The sequence below is a fragment of the Musca autumnalis genome, unplaced genomic scaffold, assembly GCF_047663935.1.
Source record: "Musca autumnalis isolate F117 unplaced genomic scaffold, ASM4766393v1 scaffold_1, whole genome shotgun sequence".
NCBI classification, from domain to species: domain Eukaryota; kingdom Metazoa; phylum Arthropoda; class Insecta; order Diptera; family Muscidae; genus Musca; species Musca autumnalis.
The window spans coordinates 16,898,813-16,917,373 of NW_027411644.1; the positions used below are offsets into that span (position 1 = coordinate 16,898,813).

The following is an 18,561-nucleotide window of genomic DNA, read 5'->3' on the forward strand; positions in this document are numbered from 1 at the left end:
AAAATATTCCATTTTTTGGCATAAATATGGAAATAAAAAATTGTGAAATTGGAGAAAGGAAACAAATTCCGCGCGGAATTTTTATTTCTGATTGCACTGATAACTATATTTTAATACCCTACGGATATGATGTCTTAGTGAATGAGTTTGCAACATGCAAAAGTAAACGAAATAGACCAACAGTTCCTTTTGATTATCTGCATAGATTCGCACTTATTCATCTGGCCATGTCATTTTGAAAACAAAGTACAGGTCACATTTATAGACCAATTCGCATAAAAATTGGAGATTTTTGGCCCTAGTGCGATCCCTGTTTATTTTGGTAAGAATCGATTCAGATTTGGATATTGCCCACATATATAAAGTATAATCTCGATAATCCCTACACCACAGGTTTCGGCGGTGTCCGAATTATCAAATTGTCCGGATTAACGAATAGGAAAGAAAATAAATTATTTTCTATGATTAAATCACTCGTGGTAGTTATATAATAATACCATTTTAAATTATAATTGCTAATACCCAACTTTTAAATGAAATAAAGAAGTAAAAAGTGCTCTAAGTGTAAAAAGAAATGAGATTTTTCTATACGACAATCCGGACATTTTTGTTGGCATTGCCGTATTTGTTCCTTTCCTTACTTTTTACCAATTTACCATGCAACAAGACTCAATTTTCCCAAATTACATAAAAAGCCAATCAGATTGTGAAAGTAGAGCTAGAAATATGACGTTTTTAAAGTTTACAGCAGGATGTAAGCAAAACACGGGACAGATGTGAAATTTCATTTTTTTTTTGGAAATTAAGATTCCTTGCAATCTTTGCCTTTTAGGTGTATAGTGTCTTTGGCAACTTTAATGACAATATTGCGTTGAATATTTGTAGATTCACTTTGGCAGTTTTGTTGAGATGTGTGTTTTACTTACTATTTGTATGTAAGTCGAGCTTAATCTCATATTTGTTGTTTTCAAATTTAAAAAAAAACAAGTTTAAAGTGGGATGTAGTTAAAATTGATTACTTTTGGGATGGCAGAGAATACTAGTTTCGTCCAACGCCACTTGGACTCATCAGTTCTCTTAGTTCTTTGTATTGAAACAAAGAACCCTTCCCCAATTTTATAACGACTCGAGCTCAAGAATAAGTGTGACTGATGAATTCGTTTAAATGCGAATTCAACCGAAACACCCAAAAACTCTCGTAGCCGCATATGTAAACCAAAATAACTGCTCCCACTGTCATGTGTCCCCACATTGCAGAGAATGCACATAACTATTTTGACAGTTGTCGAAAAATAACAACAACCAATCGTCCACGGTGCTCTGTGTCTATTTTTAGATTCACTTTGGCAGTTTTGTTGAGATGTGTGTTTTACTTACTATTTGTATGTAAGTCGAGCTTAATCTCATATTTGTTGTTTCAAATTTAAAAACAACAAGTTTAAAGTGGGATGTAGTTAAAATTGATTACTTTGTTGTTTTTAAATTTGAAAACAACAAATATGAGATTAAGCTTGACTTACATACAAATAGTAAGGCGAATATTTTTCTTAATATATTTATTTATATCCTAGACAACAAGACTAATTTGTTATAAAAGGTGTTATATCCTTGTACTCGATAATTTTTACTAAATGTTGCTGAAACAATTTTTACAACAACTTCTCCATCAAACAACTGTCAAAATTCGAAGCATTTGAAATAATTAGTACACATTATCGAGTACACGGTAAGGTATAAGTTACTTAATTGCATATACAAAAGGGTTATGACTTTTCGACTGTGCTATCAAAATTGCTTTCCTGTAGCAGGAATGAATCAACTATATTTTTTAGCATTCCAAATGCTTTTCTAGCAGAAATATGTGAGTGGTTTTGTCATGTTAAAGATAATTCGAAGGTTTTTGACTTATTTTACCACTACCACGCTATTGTGTGGTTTTTCTGGGTGATGTCATTTTGCACTAATCATTGGGTGTTCTTCATTTTGCTTATTATTCATCGTGGATGGGTATAACAATAATGCATTACTTTTTTGTTTTTCAAAATAGTCTGGCTTAATCCCATTGTTGTTGTTTTATTATTTTAAAAAAACTAATTTATTAGTGGAACAAGTTTGGCATTGTTCGCCAAGGGGTAAGGCAGGGAAGACTAGTTTCGATCCACGCCACTGGATCTCATCAGTTCCCTTCTTTCCTGTTTGTGGATATTCTCCACCGAAGTTTTTTTTTTTAATAATTTCTTCAACAAGAAACTTTTTATACCCAAACATCAATCGTCAGCTCGAAGTATAAAGGTGAACAAAGAAAAAACTTCAATGAGAAGTTTTTCTTTGGCAACCTAACACAACTATTTTGAAAAACAAAATTGTATTAGATATCCCAATAAAAAACGACGCCACCAATGTTCAATAATGCATTACTTTTCGCCGAGGAGTGAACATTTCCCAATTTTGCATTGAGCGGTTGTATGCGTACAATACACATATAAAATTATGTATTTTAGTGCATTAAACTGAAATCATGCCATCAATATTAAAGCGGTAGTTAGAACATTTTTTCAAAGAAGCTTTTTGACCACAAAGAACAAAAATTGCCTATTTATGTCTGCATATACTGAATAAAGGACTAAACACTAAAATATATTCAAATCTAATATGTGGATTAGGGTTATGACTTTTTGACATTTTTTCTCAAAAATGATTTCCTGTAGCAGGGATGAATGAACTTTTGCCTAATAATCACTACGCTATCGTTTATTCCATTGAAATATAAAAAAAGTTCACGCACGCATCGATTTTAAAAACATAATTTTTTGAAAAAATGTATGAAATAAAAAAATTTTTTTTTCAAAAATTATTTTTTGTTGCACGAATGAATAAATATAACCCCACTAATAACTATAATAATGTTTATTTCACTCAAATATTGAAAAAGGTCATGCACAAACCACTTTGAAAAAATTTTAAATTTTTTGTTTTTTGTTAAAAAATTATATCCCCAGCAAAAAAAGTCATCCCAAAATCATGGGTTTTGTAAGGGATTTTTGGCAGCCGTAACTACTCGCAAACCCCCTTTCTTCCCCATTATTTTTACAAGGGAATGTCGCACTCAGTTTGTAGTTATTTTATGACCACTAGAATAACTAGTTATTCTGTGGCCACTAGAAGTTGAAAAAAATTCTATTTATAGAACAGTTGATGTAGAGATTTTTTTTAATTTCATCACACTTCTTACTGTTATTTTACTTTATTTTATTTCGCTCGCTGTGCGAGTTGAACGAACCCTCTGATTTCTAGCCAAAGACACTACATACTATGCCACGCACACGAACATTAAGGGTTGCTTAAGAACTTAAATGTGCAGTGCACATGTGCACCACGAACTGTTATTTTTTAATTAAAACAAGTAAGAAAAGCGTTAAGTTCGGCCGGGCCGAACTTTTTATACCCTCCACCACAAATTTCAGCCATTTCGGTGGATTAATGTGACCACAACCTTCAAAAAACCGAAATCCGGAAGATACCGTTCTATGGGGGCTATATGATGGCGTAGATATATACCTAAAAATTTCTGGGGGAAAGTTTTATAAGCCTAAAGAAGACTAAATACCAAATTTCAGCCATCTCGGAGTGGTAATGAGGCTAAAACCTACAAAATATCTAAAATCGGGAGATATCGTATTATGGGGGCTATATCAACACGTGGACTTATATAAAAATTTTATGGTAGAAATGTTTCTTAGCCTCTGGAAACACAAATACAATGTTACAACCGATTTTCTGGTCAAATGGGTCGGATACATTCAAAATATATTAAAATGACGCGTACTTTATAAGGGGCCTTATGTGGGGGCTATACCAAAACGTGGACCTATATAACCCAACTTTGGTAGGAATGTTTTCTGGCCTCTGAAGACACAAAGTACCAAATTACAACCAATTCCGCGGTCAAATGGGTCTAAACGTTCAAAATATATTAAAACGACGCGTACTTTATATGGTGCCTTATATGGGGGCTATACCAAAACGTGGACCTATATAACCCAACTTTGGTAGGAATGTTTTTTGGCCTCTGGAGACATAAAATACCAAATTACCACCAATTCTGTGGTCAAATGGGTCTAATACATTCAAAATATACTAAAATGACGCGTACTTTATATGGTGCCTTATATGGGGGCTATACCAAAACGTGGACCTATATAACCCAACTTTGGTAGGAATGTTTTTTGGCCTCTGGAGACACAAAGTACCAAATTACAACCATTTCGGTGGTAAAATGGGACAAATCTCTTAAAAATTCCTTAAAACGACGACGCGTCACGCGTCATTTTGTATGGGGGCTATACGAAAGCGTGGACCTACATAGCCCGCTTTCAATACGTACATATTATATATTTTCCCAAAGTTTCATCAACCTACGTCAATCCGTTCGGACGCTAGAGTGATTTCCACAGACGGACAGACGGACGGACATGGCTATATCGATGTAGAATTGCACTCTGATCAAGAATATACATATATACTTTGTGGGGTCTACAATGATTATTTCGAGTAGTGACAAACTTAATATACCCCCATCCTATGGTGGAGGGTATAAAAACTCGCGTGCCGACAGTGAGCGTTGAACACACAACCCTAGGATTTATAGTCGGACACACACTCACTGTGCCACCGTCCTCATTACTTAGTGAGGAGCAAAGTTAGTAGGTTTGCCTTGTAAGTTTTTTAAGAAGTATCCCATTACTTTTCAGATTACTTGTAATAGGAAAAGAAGCTTGTTTACATTACTTTGTAATGGGTTACGTAATGACTAATGGATCCAAATTTTTGCTGGGTCTTTAAATAAACGATTCTCAGAATTGAAGAAAATTAGTGAGAAATAAATGTTATGTCAGTTTAATTATCTCATGTGACTCTAAAGTTTATTTTCAATTGTATATCTGCTTACAGTGACTTCAAAAAATTGTCCATAAATTTAAAATCATTTTCTGAGTGAGGTTTTTCCACCGAATCACTTTATAATTATGATTTTATGTAATCTTATGGCGAAACTCATCACGCTATGATACAGGGATATAAGGTTGTAAAAAAGTCATAACCCTAATGTGGATATTCAAAACGTATACTTCTATTTATAGTTATATTCCATGGTTCTCTAGTACTTTTTCCCAATTTTGTGCTAAAAAACGAACCCTTTTTCCAAAAACTAGAAAAAATTCCGCTTTTATCTAAACAAAAATCGCGATGAGTAATTCTAGCTCCTTTGTTTTTCTGCTAGACAATTTTGGCCGAGTAGAAACTATCACCATATTTGGACACGTTGATTTTAACATTTCTGATTGAGTTTTTTGAAATTTTTCCATTACCTACATTTGTATAGGAAGCAACTTATGTTGTAATAGGAATGCTGGATTATTTGACATTTTCTCACTTTGTGAAAACTGATTTAAGTCTTATTAGTCCAGATTTATTGCTGCGGCGGAATATCTGGAGAGTCTCAATAACATAATAATTTGCAAAAAAAAACTATGTTAAACGGCAAAAAAAACTTGATTTAGAACTCTTTTTTTTTGATGATTTTCCAAATTTAATTGACGATTTTCGTAAAAAAAAAAAACAAAAAAACACTTGCATATTTAGCATATTTTTTGCACATTTTGCATATTTTTTGCATATATTTTGCATATTTTTTGTATGTTTTTTGCATGTTTTTGATATTACCCCAAATATCGAAAAATTGACCCTCAAAACGCCTAGATCCAAAATTTGAGTCCAATCGGAAAAGAAATAAAAAACATGCTAAAATCCGATGTCTAGTGATGAGTGAGTGACTGACATAACAACGCCCAGACGAAAACGCTAAAGCTAGAAAGTTGAGACAAAACTGGCTTTTTGGAAATTCGTCATAGAAGCGTACGAAAAGTACTAAACGGTTCTAGAATTGTGAAATGTGGAAGGAAGGTCACTGATGGAGAGTTGAGCAAAGTGTTTTTGGAAAATCGACCTATTTACTACCAATAGAATATTTTGAACGGATATAACTACAACCTTCAAATTTGGTATGGGAATCAAGGTTGGGAAGTGGTGTTGATATAAGGAAATGGCTTTGGAAGTTAGTACTTATGGGTACATTTTGGGTTTGGGTGGAATCCTGAAATGTGGAACTAAGATTACTTTTGGAGTGTAGGATTGAGGAAGTTTACGAAATTCGTATTTATGAGCACGGAAAGTACTAAATTTGTTACAATTTAGATCTTAGTGAACGGATGGAGCTGTAATTTGGAATTAAGATTACTGTTGGAGTGTAGGATTGAGGAAGTTTTATGGGTATGGATTTGGGTGAAAGGGTAGAGCTGGAAACCTGAAATTTGGAATTTGGAATTAAGATTAGGTAGGCTTGCTGGATTGAGAAAGTTTTGAAAATTCGTACTTATAGGTACGAAAAATAAAAAATTTGGTAGAATTTGGATTTGTTATAGTGAAGGATTGGGGTAGTTTTGGAAAATCGCACGTATGGGCACGAAGAGTACTAAATGGTACTAAGTTTGGTACAATTTGGAATTGGTGAACGAAAATACATAGTTGGAATCTGGAGAGAACGGTGGCAAAATACCCTTAAGTGATGTTGGCGACATTTCCTGAGTTTTTCAGCCATTTAAAACTTCTCTAAAAGTGGTGTCTTTAGGACACACCGTTCGGACTCGGATGAAGTCTCACCTTTTCCCTTACGGAATGTTTGTGGAAAAATTATATTATATATATTAGTACAACAAAATTGTCAGTGTTCGCCATATCCATATTAAACATATTTTATTTGTTTTTATATCATTTCCGCATACGAAGTAGCGGGAACTTTCCTAGTAAATAAAAAAAAAACAAATAAATATTCGAAAAAATATTACGATAAGCTAAGTGTGGACCAACGCAGTATTCGGTTCGAAAATTGTCGTGCGTAATAGCCACTACACTTGCTGCATTGTTTTTTTACAGATTTCGAGTAATTTTATCAAGAAGTATGGACTTGTCACTCAAAAAAAAACTTGTAGTATCGTAATAGGGGCCTTGAGTGTAACCTGTTGGAAGAAAAATTAAAACGATTCGAGAGTAGGTCCAAACCTGCACTTTTTCGACATTTCGTGTGGGAGGTATCCGAAGGAGTTGACACATATAGTCCATATTCTAACCTGTTGTTCGATTCTGTAACTCATTTTTTTGGTTACCGACAAAATGACACTTCTCTTCTCTCCTTTTCTCCAGATACCTCCCTCATGAGCTACGCATTGCTACTGATTGTAGAGTAGCCTTATATGCCACATTTTCCTCTGCGGTAGCAGTACGACACTCCTGATCAGACCATGGGTTCCTTGGTAAAGGTCTCTGGATTTTGCGGCTGTTTGCATGGTGTGGGCAATAATTTGCCATTGTGCTGATATGTTATCGGGAGGAAGAGTACTTTCATTAAGCAATTGGCCTAGTTGAGAGGAATATGCGGTGGCTATCTTTTGTGTTTGCAGCTTACCGATATTCAACTTTCGCGTTGGGCCTGTTCGTGCTTTATTTGCAACGTTTAGACGGGTACGTACCTTTGCTGCAACAAAGTAGTGGTCATAGTCTATGTTTGCTCCTCGGAACGATAGTACATCCAACACGCTCGATGTACATATTGTAGCAAGTTATTCATTAACTGGGACAAAGCTGGAGAATAGATGTTTAACCTGCGAACAACTACAAAATCCGCAACCAAACTCATGCTTTGTGTCATGACTAGAGTTGTACTTTTTAGCTCTTTTAGCTGATCGCTCTTTCTAGTTCAGCTCTTTTCAACGAACTTGTTCGTTCTTTTAGTTCAGTAGTTCAATCGTTCGTCGAAAAGCTCTGTCAGTCAGCTGTCTTTTCGTTCTATCGTTCACCTGCTCTGACTCGTTCGCTTGCAAGTTCGTTCATTTGTATACAAACACATATTTATACCGAAAATGATCAAACAAGAGAAGAATATTTTTAAGAACTCAGCAGCGAAAATAGGTTTGGTGTGATTAAAAAACAAATTTGGAATTTTTTAAACTAAACTATTACCTTTACAAAAGGCATCAGTTAACTCTGACGACGGCGTCACATTTTGATACGTGAATGATGTACTGAATCGTTCGCTGTTTAACCGTTCCTTCGTTGATCGTACTTTTATCTTTCGGTCAGTGCTCAGTGAACTACTGAACTTTATCGACAGATCTAGTTCGTACGCTCTTTTCAATGAATCGTTCAATTGTCATGACAGTCATGACAGCTATAAAAGAGTACGCCACTTTTAGGTGTTGTTGTGACGTCTTTCCCAATCCATCGTATTTCCTGTATGGCAGTTATATCGGCCTTGTACTTTTTAAGTACATTTCCCAGTTGCTTGGTATCTTTTATCCCCTACGTCAGCCAAGTTGGACTTTATTTATACTTTATTTATTAGGTCAGTTCGATAACTTCGAAAGTAAAAAGTATTTGCAAGTACTCCTCATTTCTCTTTTACTGAACAAGTTTGTTATCGATCCTGATTTTGTAAAAGTTTGTAAAAATTTGTAAACATTTTAGTGTTATCGTACAGACCTATTGTCAACAAAAAAAGAAAAAAGTATCTTAAGTGATGAGTGGGTGTCCGTCTGTAGAAACGCATTGCTAGACAGTTTAATGAAAGGCACCGGCTAATTTAGAAAATTTGCAATTTGTTGGCAAAAAATATGTACGCAATGGTCAATTTGTGCGCAAATTTAATGCTGTGGGAAACAATCAAAGTGCCGAAGCAGACATCGAAATAATTTTGTCAAGCAGGGTAATGAGTAATGTTCGAGGGTTTCTTTTGTGTGAATTTCTAAGGAAAAAAGCTTCTTTTTTAATTTTAATGAACACGGGCGTAGCTAGAGACCTACATATATTCATTGTATATAATTAAGCAAATGTTCAAGATGCGTTGTTCTGTAATATTCTGCAAAGTTCTTTGACATTACCAAGATTATTTTCTCCGTAATTATTCATATGCACATATGTATATTATCCCGTATGTTTTATATTATTTCAAACATTTGCTTTCAATTTAATTTAAATATTTTTAAATTTGTTGCCACAAATGTTTTCTTTTATGCGACAAAGTACACACATACATAATACATATCAAATATTTTTTCTATAAAGAATTTATTTTTGATTTTAATTCGATTTATTTTTCTTTTCTATCGTTGCAGCAGTTCCTTTCTAAAAATAACAAAATTTGATGTGATTTAGCAACAAAGATTCAAATTGATATTACAAAACACTTGCACGACGACCGCGACAACGTCAATCTCTGCAAAGTTGAAATACCTCGGTGACCGGTGTGGCAATTAACCAATTAAACTAAATGTGAAATTTGAAAGAATACAAAAGAAACAACAAATCAAAATCTTTTTCATTGAAATTGAAAACAGAAATGCAAACAAAAACAAAAGAAGGAAATCACAATAATGGATGAGCCATAATCGACGATTCTTGCATTGATCTTCTAGGCATAAACAAAATCTAAACAGACAATCACTTAACCTAAATTCACAAAGTTTTGAATTTTGAATACTCACAATTTTATCGCAAATCAATCCAATCTCATTTCTAAATTGAGATAACAAACTGTTTGTCAACAACCCACCGAAGCTTCTGTTTTGGTAAAGTAAAAGAAAACTGTCATCTCCTTGGCTTTTTGCTTTTTTCGTCAGCACCTTGTTGCCCAATTCAACATTTTGAATGGTTTCTGAGGACAGCGCTTGGAACAGCAGCGACACAATGTCCGATACGGACATGCACGATTCGAAGCATGACATTTGCGGTGGTGCTTCCAGCTCTAGTGGCAGCACTGGCGCCCCACGAACCAAGCCGAATTGTGCCCGCTGCCATAATCATGGCCTGAAAATCAAATTGAAGGGCCACAAACGTTATTGCAAATTTCGTTTTTGTAATTGTGAGAAATGCCGTCTGACAGCAGATCGCCAGCGGGTCATGGCCATGCAGACGGCACTGAGACGGGCCCAGCAACAGGATGAGGCCCGCATCCTGCAAATGCATGAAGTGCCGCCGGTCGTACATCCACCGACGGCATTGTTAAATGCCCACCATGCCCATCATCATCATGCCTTGCCGCATCATATACAGCAGCTGCATCACCATCCGCATCATCCCCACCCACATTTGGTGGATGCCTCAGCAGTGGCAGCGGCAGCAGCTGCTGGAGTTGGTGTTGGTCCGGTACCCGCTCATCATATTGCTGCTGCTGCTATTCCCACAATACGTTCACCGCCACACAGTGATCACAGCGCTAATGGTGGCGGAGGAGGAGGAGGCGGTGGGGGTGGCGGAGGAGGTAGTGGTGGCAGTGGATCTGCTCCTGGTTCAAATGGTGGAGGTGGTTGTTCAAGTGGTGGTGGCGGCGGCGCCGCTTCCAGTTCCTCTGCCATGAATGGCATGGCCAGGAGCAGTAGTGCCGCCTCAAGTTCCACAGCTCCACCACACCACACACCACCGGATCATACACAACATCACCACCACCATCATCATCCACATCCCCACTTAGTTTCGGTGCCACCAACCGCACAATCTGTCGACAGTTCATGTGATTCATCATCGCCGTCGCCGTCATCAACCTCCGGTGTGGCTGTACCGGTATTGGTATCAAATCGAAAGGCGAATCCAGAACAACAACAGAATGGTGCTGATATGTCTATAGGTAAGTTTATTTGCATTGAGTATTGTATTTTAATTTGTAAGAGTAACAAATAATTTTAATACTATAATATAGTGAGTGTACCGATCTTCATCTAGGTTTTGATCCACTGAAGTGTAATCATGAAGAAATATTTCTTAACATAATGTAGTGGACCGATCTTGATCTAGGTTTGGAAAAGGTTTTGATCAAATAATTATTACTCCATTCGTCAGGCGCCGTCTAAAAGAACTTGGTCTTAACCGCCTTTTGTATCCGGATCTTCGAATTCCATAATCAAGTAACCGTTTCCGTCCTCTTAATTAGGACAGTGGCAATTTTTTCTATTCCTATTTGGACTGACTATGTTGCCGGATCGGTTCATGCTAGGAGTAGCACGGTGCGCCTTAACTAACTTTAAATGAAAGGTGCTTACACCAAGGAAGCTTTTGCGGATTTTAAAGCTATAATGTTCATAGATGTTCATCAAAAACAAAAAAAAATTCGCCGGAGTGATGTTTGTTGTTTGCGCCATCTATTCCTTGGCCTGCCAATTCTGCGTGCACCGCCAAGCGGTCCGTATTTATACGCCTTTTTAGCGGGTTCATCATCGCTCATTCTTATGATATGGCCTAGCCAACGCAATCGCTGCATCTCGATACGTTTAACTATATTGATGTCGTTGTATAGCAGATACAGCTCGTGGTTCATGCTACGTCGATATTCACCGTCAACGCAGATTGGTCCGTAGATCTTTCGAAGAATTTTTCTCTCAAACACACCAAGCACTGCCATGTCTGCTTGCGCAAGAACCCAGGCTTCGGAGCCATACATCAGTACGGGTAGTATCAGTGTTTTGTAGAGCGTTATTTTTGTTTGACGAGAAATGGCTTTGTTTTTAAACTGCTTACTTAAACCAAAGTAGCATCTGTTGGCCAATACAATTCTTCTTTTTATTTCACAACTGATGTCGTTTGTTGTGTTTACGGAGGTGCCGAGGTAGACGAAGTCTTTTACTACCTCAAAATTATAGGAACCAACGTCAACAGTTGGCCCGATCTCTATGGACGCTTTGCGCGTCGACACCATCAACTTAGTCTTCCCGCTGTTTACCGCCAGACCCACTTTAGCAGATTCTCCTTCGGCCTTCATAAAGGTATCAGTTACTTCTTTTACTGATCGGCCCATGATGTCTATATCATCAGCATAAGCAAGTAACATGTGACTATTGGTGTAGATTGTGTCACTTATTTTGACGTTTGCCTCTCGTATAACCTTTTCCAGCAGGATGTTGAAGAGATCACACGAAAGGCTGTCTCCTTGTCTGAAACCTCTTTTGGTACTAAACTCTTCGGAGAGGTTCTTCCCTATTTTAACTGAGGACCTCGTGTCTGTTAAAGTAATTTTACAAAGCCGGATGAGCTTTGCGGGGATACCAAATTCAGACATGGCTTGGAATACCTTTGAACGCAGCGGGCTGTCGAAGGCTGCTTTATAATCGAGAAAAAGATGGTAGGTGTCGATCTGCATCTCTTGGGTCTTCTACAGGATTTGGCGCAGGGTAAATATCTGGTCAATGGTGGACTTGCCAGGTCTAAAGCCGCATTGGTATGGTAGTTCGCACAATATCCCTGACACGATCTTGTAGGCAATAGGGAGTAGACTTATGCCCTTTAGTTAGAGCATACAGTCTTATCTCCCTTCTTGTGGACGGGGCACAGGATACTCAGATTCCAATCGTGGGTACTCGTTCTTCCTACCAGATGGTGCTAACTAACTGATGAATACACCTTATCAGCGTGTCGCCTCCGGTTTTGAACAGCTCGGCTGGTAAGCCATCGGCTCCTGCTGCCTGATTATTATTTAGCCGATTTATTGCTGTTTTTACCTCATCTTGGCTGGGCGGTATACATTCAATTCAATCTTCTGTTGGGACTGTGGTATCTTCGTCGTCTTCGCTGCTATTGGATACCAACAGTTTTGAAAAATTTTCATTCCATATCCTGAGTACACTATCTGTATCAGTTACCAAATTACCTTGCTGGATGTGCCTGTACCAAAGCCATCTGTTTGATGTTTCACTCTTTGGTAGAATTTTCGGACTTCATTCTGACTCCTGTACATCTCGATTTTTTCACACTCCCGCTTTTCCATCTCCCTCTTTTTCCTGCGGAAAAGACGTTTCTCCTTTTCTGCCGATATCTCTCTCGTGCGCTACGCGTTGATATGGTTTGTAAAATATCCCAATATGCCGCATTTTTCTCTTCGGTAGCAACACGACACTCCTGATCATACCACGGATTCCTTGGTGGAGGTCTCTGGTATCCAAGTATGGATTTTGCGGCTGTTTGCATGGAGTGGGCAATGCTTTGCCATTGCGCTGATATGTTATCGGGATGAGGAGTGCTCTGATTAAGCAATTGGGCTAGTTGAGTGGTATATGCTGTGGCTATCTGTTGTGATTGCAGCTTACCGATGTCTAACTTTCGTGTTGTGTCTGTTCGTACTTTGTTTGCTACGTTTAAGCGGGTGCGTACCTTTGCTGCAACAAGGTAGTGGTCCGAATCAATGTTTGCGCCTCGGAACGATCGTACATCCAACACGCTCGATGAATGTCTTCCATCTATCACAACATGATCAATTTGGTTTCTTGTTTTCTGATCTGGAGACAGCCAGGTGCCTTTATGAATATCGAGATGATTAAATCTGGTACTGGTAACTACCATGTTTTTTGCAGCTGCAAAGTCTATCAGCTTCATACCATTGTCAGATGTTTCACTGTGGAGACTGAATTTCCCGACTGTTGGGCCAACGATATTTTCCTTTCCAATTTTGGTATTAAAATCGCCTAGAATGATTTTAATGTGATGGTCAGGGCAACGGTCATAAGTTTCTTCTAAGCGCTCGTAAGATATATCTTTGGTCTGTTCGTCCCTTTCTTCAGTGGGAGCATGAGCGCAAAAAAAGCTGATGTTGAAGAGTTTAGCTTTTATTCGAATTGCAGCAAGTCTTTCATTCACTGGGGTGAAGCTGGATACCAGATGTTTTAGCCTCCAACTAACTACGAATCCGCAACCAAACTCATGCTTTACGTCATGGTAGCTGTAATACAGTGCGTCACCTTTAGGTGTTGTTGTGACGCCTTTCCCAATCCATCGTATTTCCTGTATGGCAGTTATATCGGCCTTGTACTTTTCAAGTACGTCTGCCAATGCGAAGACTGCACCTTCTCTATAAAGAGTTAAAACCGGTCAGGACCGTTCCTTGGTATCTTCCATCCCCTACGTCACCATATTTGAGATATAGAAATTCAAATTGGGACAATGCACTGACTGTGTCGCCTTCTTTTAAAACAATGTTAAGTACGGTGCCCCTTAACTAACTTTCAATGAAAACCGCTTACACCTGGGAAGTTTTTGCGGGTTTTGAAACACCAATTTTCATAGATGAGTAAAATCCAAAAGAAGAAAAAATCGCTTGTGGGATTTCTAAATAAACAGCGGTCGAAATTCACAATTTTAGGTTTAACTTAATTTTTCAGGATTTTGCTTGGAAGCGGCAAGTCCTATCGAAACGGGACTAAAGAAAGTGTTCTAGCAGTGAAACTCCTCAACAACATTTTCGTTAGTCCCATTTCTATAGGACCTGTGAAAACATAAAAAAAACCTAAAAATGTGAACTGTGAACTGAATGTGAAAATGTGAACATGTGGTGTCTTAAGACACGCAGTTCGGACCCGGCGATAAACAGCAGGTCACATATCACTGAGAAAATATGAATCGGGGTGCACTCATAGATATGAGATAAGTCTCCATTGTCCCGTCTGGAATGTTTGTGGAACAATTTTAGGTAGTATAAGCTTGTTGTTCTAGAGATTATCCTTTGTATCTTTCGACATCTCTCTGTATTAATCATGAAAATGTTGCCTTACTAGTCTACCAGTAACGTCTCTATTAATACGTTGTTGACATGTATGACAAGTTCCATAACATCCAAGAATTATTTCCCCTTCTTATGCATACGATCATTTGGCGACATGACAAGACACCCGGTTGCAGTTCTCAGGACATCAGGTTTGGAGTTCCTTACGCTGCGTACCACTGGACCATTAGCAAACCATCCAGGTGTCGCATACTTTACCACAGACATGTTTATTGTAGTATCTGGTCAACAAGATTACCTTATCTGCATCTCTCTCGTGTTGTTGGCTAGCGATTTGAGAATCCTTTTCCTCCACCTTAGCTTATCGCAGACGGTTGTGGCAAGTTCGAAGTATCTGAATAGGATGTCGAATGTGGCCTGTAACATTTTGTAGTTATTTGTGGACGTAAATTCTTACTCTCTCTCTCTCTCTCCTTTGTCCACGTAGTGAAAAGTGTGGTTTAGATATTGTCAGGTTCCTTGAGTGAAAATATATCACCCCACCTTGGGGATCTTCATGTTCCAATATACTACATCCATCCACCGTCCCGAACTCGGTTGGAGGATGGTGTCGTTAAGCTGGGTGGGGTAGCTATCCGTACGGAATGCTTCCTACGAATCTAGTACCATGAGAACGGTCTTATCACACGGATTTTGCTCATAGAGTCTACTACTATTTTGTTTTGGCGTGAATAGTAATGATCGGCAATTTGGTAAGACATGAAGAGACACTCCGTCGGGCAGCACTATGATGGGTTTGAATATTTTTCCAACACGCTGCCCTTATATTCGTTGACTACCCTGACGCCGCATAGCTTACTACAGACCGACCTATCGCGTTATATGTAATATGCGCTGTTGTCGTGCTGAGCTGCTTACGGAACCCATGATGATCGGTAAGTGGATAGATATATTTTGGGGCTGGGAAGAAATAAGGCTCAAGAGTTTTTGGTACGGGCAGCAAAATCGGGCAGCATGGCTTCAGCCCATTTTCACCCAGCTCATTTTGTATACTTCAGATACGCTGTGGGTGGCTAGCGACAGGTTGAGAACTTTGGTGAGATACTCGACTCCCGGTTCATCCAGCTGCCTCAGCATTGCCATGAAGATTCCATCAGGGCTCAACGCTTTGGATGTTTTAGCGTTCCTGATGGCATTTGCAAGATTATCTTTAGTGGCGGTTCCTCCTCGACAGGAAGAGATCTAATGCGACGTAGTACTGTTCTATTCGTCTTTCCAGCGATGCTCGACAAACTGTCGATTAAATAACTTCGGCACCTCTTCGCATAATGTCGCCAAACGTGACTGAGGTTCTATCTTCGTTCTTTTTACGGTGGGAGAGTGCCTTAACCATTGCCCACAATTTACTTATTCCGCCTCCAATGTTTCAACTCTTCAAGTTATTTCGCCACTTTTTCCGCTTATGTTCACCGATCATACTGCTAAATTTCCAGTGTCAGCTCCCTGACTGTGGGGTAAGAGGGATTGGTGCGACGAAGCTCATTACGCTCATTCCCTTCGCCTCTGCTGGGACATTTATCAGACTGTCCTCTCTACTACCCGCACATCAGAATGGTTGGGAATATCTCTAAAGCGGTGATTAGCGAAATTTATGGTACTATTATCTAATTAACTTTCCCATGACTGATGAAAGTGCGGCATTAAGAGGTGATGAAATCGTACGGTATGCTAATGGAGACAATTATGGGGAGATGGTGAGAAATGACGGGTTGACAGGTGACGCCAATTGTCAGACCAGGTGACACGATGGTTATGTCTGGTGAACTGTGATAGGGCCGTCCTCATTAACCGTGGAAAACGTAGAGCTATCATCTATCTGTTCAGCCAGCGCTATAACCCTCTGGTCGTTCCGAGGACCTAATGTCCCCCAAGACCAGACGATTATGACCTACCAAAAGTGGGCTAATATAAGGCTGTCAACATAGGTCTTCCGTTCGAAGTCGCTCGAATTTCACTAGCGAGTAGAATTCGAGCGAGTTTTTCGGAGTTTTGCTGGCAGGTTCGCACGACAGTTCTCGAACGAAAAATTTTGATCTCGAAACACATATATTGCCCAAACTCGGTTTATGTTCAAAGTGGATCCTATCGGTTCACTCCTTGTGGCAAAATCCACACAAATGTTGAACATATTTGTCTTGTTAAGGGTCTGTTCGAGGATCCTTTGGAAATTTTTACGGAAGGTAGTTTTAGTGGCCCCGTTTACAGCGATATTATGTTTTTCGTGGGCAATCCCATGTTTCCTGATATAAAGCTCCTAAACTATATGACCCTAAAACAAGACCCACTTCCAAAATGGACTATGCCGGTCCATTCCTTTATGTACTTTCCCAGCAAAACGTTTGAGCTTTAATCCAAACCATTTTTTTGTCGGCATGTTCATACACACAAGATTCTACAAACCTGTACAATACATATTTTTTTAAAAAGTGTTTCATTTCACACAGGCTGAGGGTATATCTCTGTCGGCAAAGTCGACTGATACTTTTTTACTTGTTCTTTACTATACTGCAATAAATTTTGTCCAGCAAATAATGGTCCAGCCCATTCGATTGATACTCTATCATTAGGTAATAGTTACAACTTGTAATAATGACGGTAATTTTGCCCCTAAAGAGAGCTAAAGAAATTTATGGAATATTTCATTGTTTTGTTGTTGTTTTTTCAAGCAACTCCATTATAATTGTGGTTAAATTTGTAACGCCTTCCGAAGAAGACGCCGAAGTAAAAAATGGCCATTAAAGCAATGAAATTAAATCTGCCAAAGGTATTATTTGCCAATGTCAGCCAGGCATAGACGCAACATTTTTTTCGCTAGCCAATCATTGTAAGCATTGGCACTTTGTAGGGTTTCTTTTTAGTTCTAGATTTCATTAAATGATGGTGTATGAGTGTGTACAACATTATGCTGGCATTATGGTAATGTGAACGGGGTTACATAATCTCATACATATACATACATTTGTTCATATGACAGAAAGCAAAAGTGCCAGTTCCAGTGAATGATTGGGCATATTTTTTTGCAACCCTTCTTAATGTAAAGTGTGAAACAGAGGTGACAAGAATTTTGCGAATAATGGATTTGTTTCTTTTTACACCAAAAGTTCGTCTCAGGTCATTTTGGGCTATTATTTGTCTATAATGGGAAAGTAACTAAGAATAGCTTTATAGATTATATTTATCAGCCAAACCTGTGTATGTACATAGATACATATGTAAGTGAAGTGTAGATAGATATCGATGTGTAAGCGCTGTAGTAACGATAAGTGTTTTTTGTAGTAAATTTTAATCAACAGTTTAGAATGATGATAATCGTTTTTGTTTTTTTTTTCTTTGTACCTTGTATAAACATGCCGGCATAATACATGTCAAATAATTATAGTTCGCTTGTAAGAACATCAGAATGACATGTTAATGGGCCTAATGCATACTAATGCATGCACGTTTGCCCTAAACAATTATTGCAAATTGTATCACCGAACTGTGAAATTATTTTCACCGCAAATGTTAACAGGTTAACATTCGATGCTACAAATCCTCCGCCACGAATTGTTTAACCATTAAACATTTCACTTTTCCTTCATCGCATGCGATGATCAATGGGGGTTAAATTCATCGTAGCATGCATGAGATCTAAGATTTCCATTTCATATGAAAAATTTAAATTTTAGAAGGTTCAAAAAAGTAATTTTCTGTTTTGCTGGTTGTTTCGATGTATTTTTTTAACAACATAATTAATTGCCAGTCGTGTCGAAAATCAGCCGTAGGCAAATTTTAATGTAGCACTTAACGTCTATTAGGCCTGATTGTATGACACATAAGAAGATGTTTGAACATTTAAGATATCGGACCCTCCATAACAAAGGATTTTTTCTTTGTGAAATTCATGCAATCGCTTTTATAGAAGGAAACAA

General features: G+C 38.2%; 1 protein-coding gene across 12 annotated transcripts in view; it reads left to right on the top strand.

Moving 5' to 3' along the window:
• dsx (transcription factor doublesex) overlaps positions 1-18,561 on the top strand; it is a 480,086-nt gene that overhangs the window by 98,651 nt on the left and 362,874 nt on the right. For 6 of the 12 annotated variants that reach the window (XM_073968073.1, XM_073968083.1, XM_073968035.1 and 3 more), the window contains one exon: positions 9,225-10,732. In XM_073968073.1, coding sequence (XP_073824174.1) covers positions 9,757-10,732 — 976 coding nt within the window. In that variant the 5' untranslated portion in view covers positions 9,225-9,756. The remainder of the gene's footprint in view (positions 1-9,224; positions 10,733-18,561) is intronic. The other 6 variants (XM_073968088.1, XM_073968097.1, XM_073968059.1 and 3 more) reach the window with 1 other exon arrangement.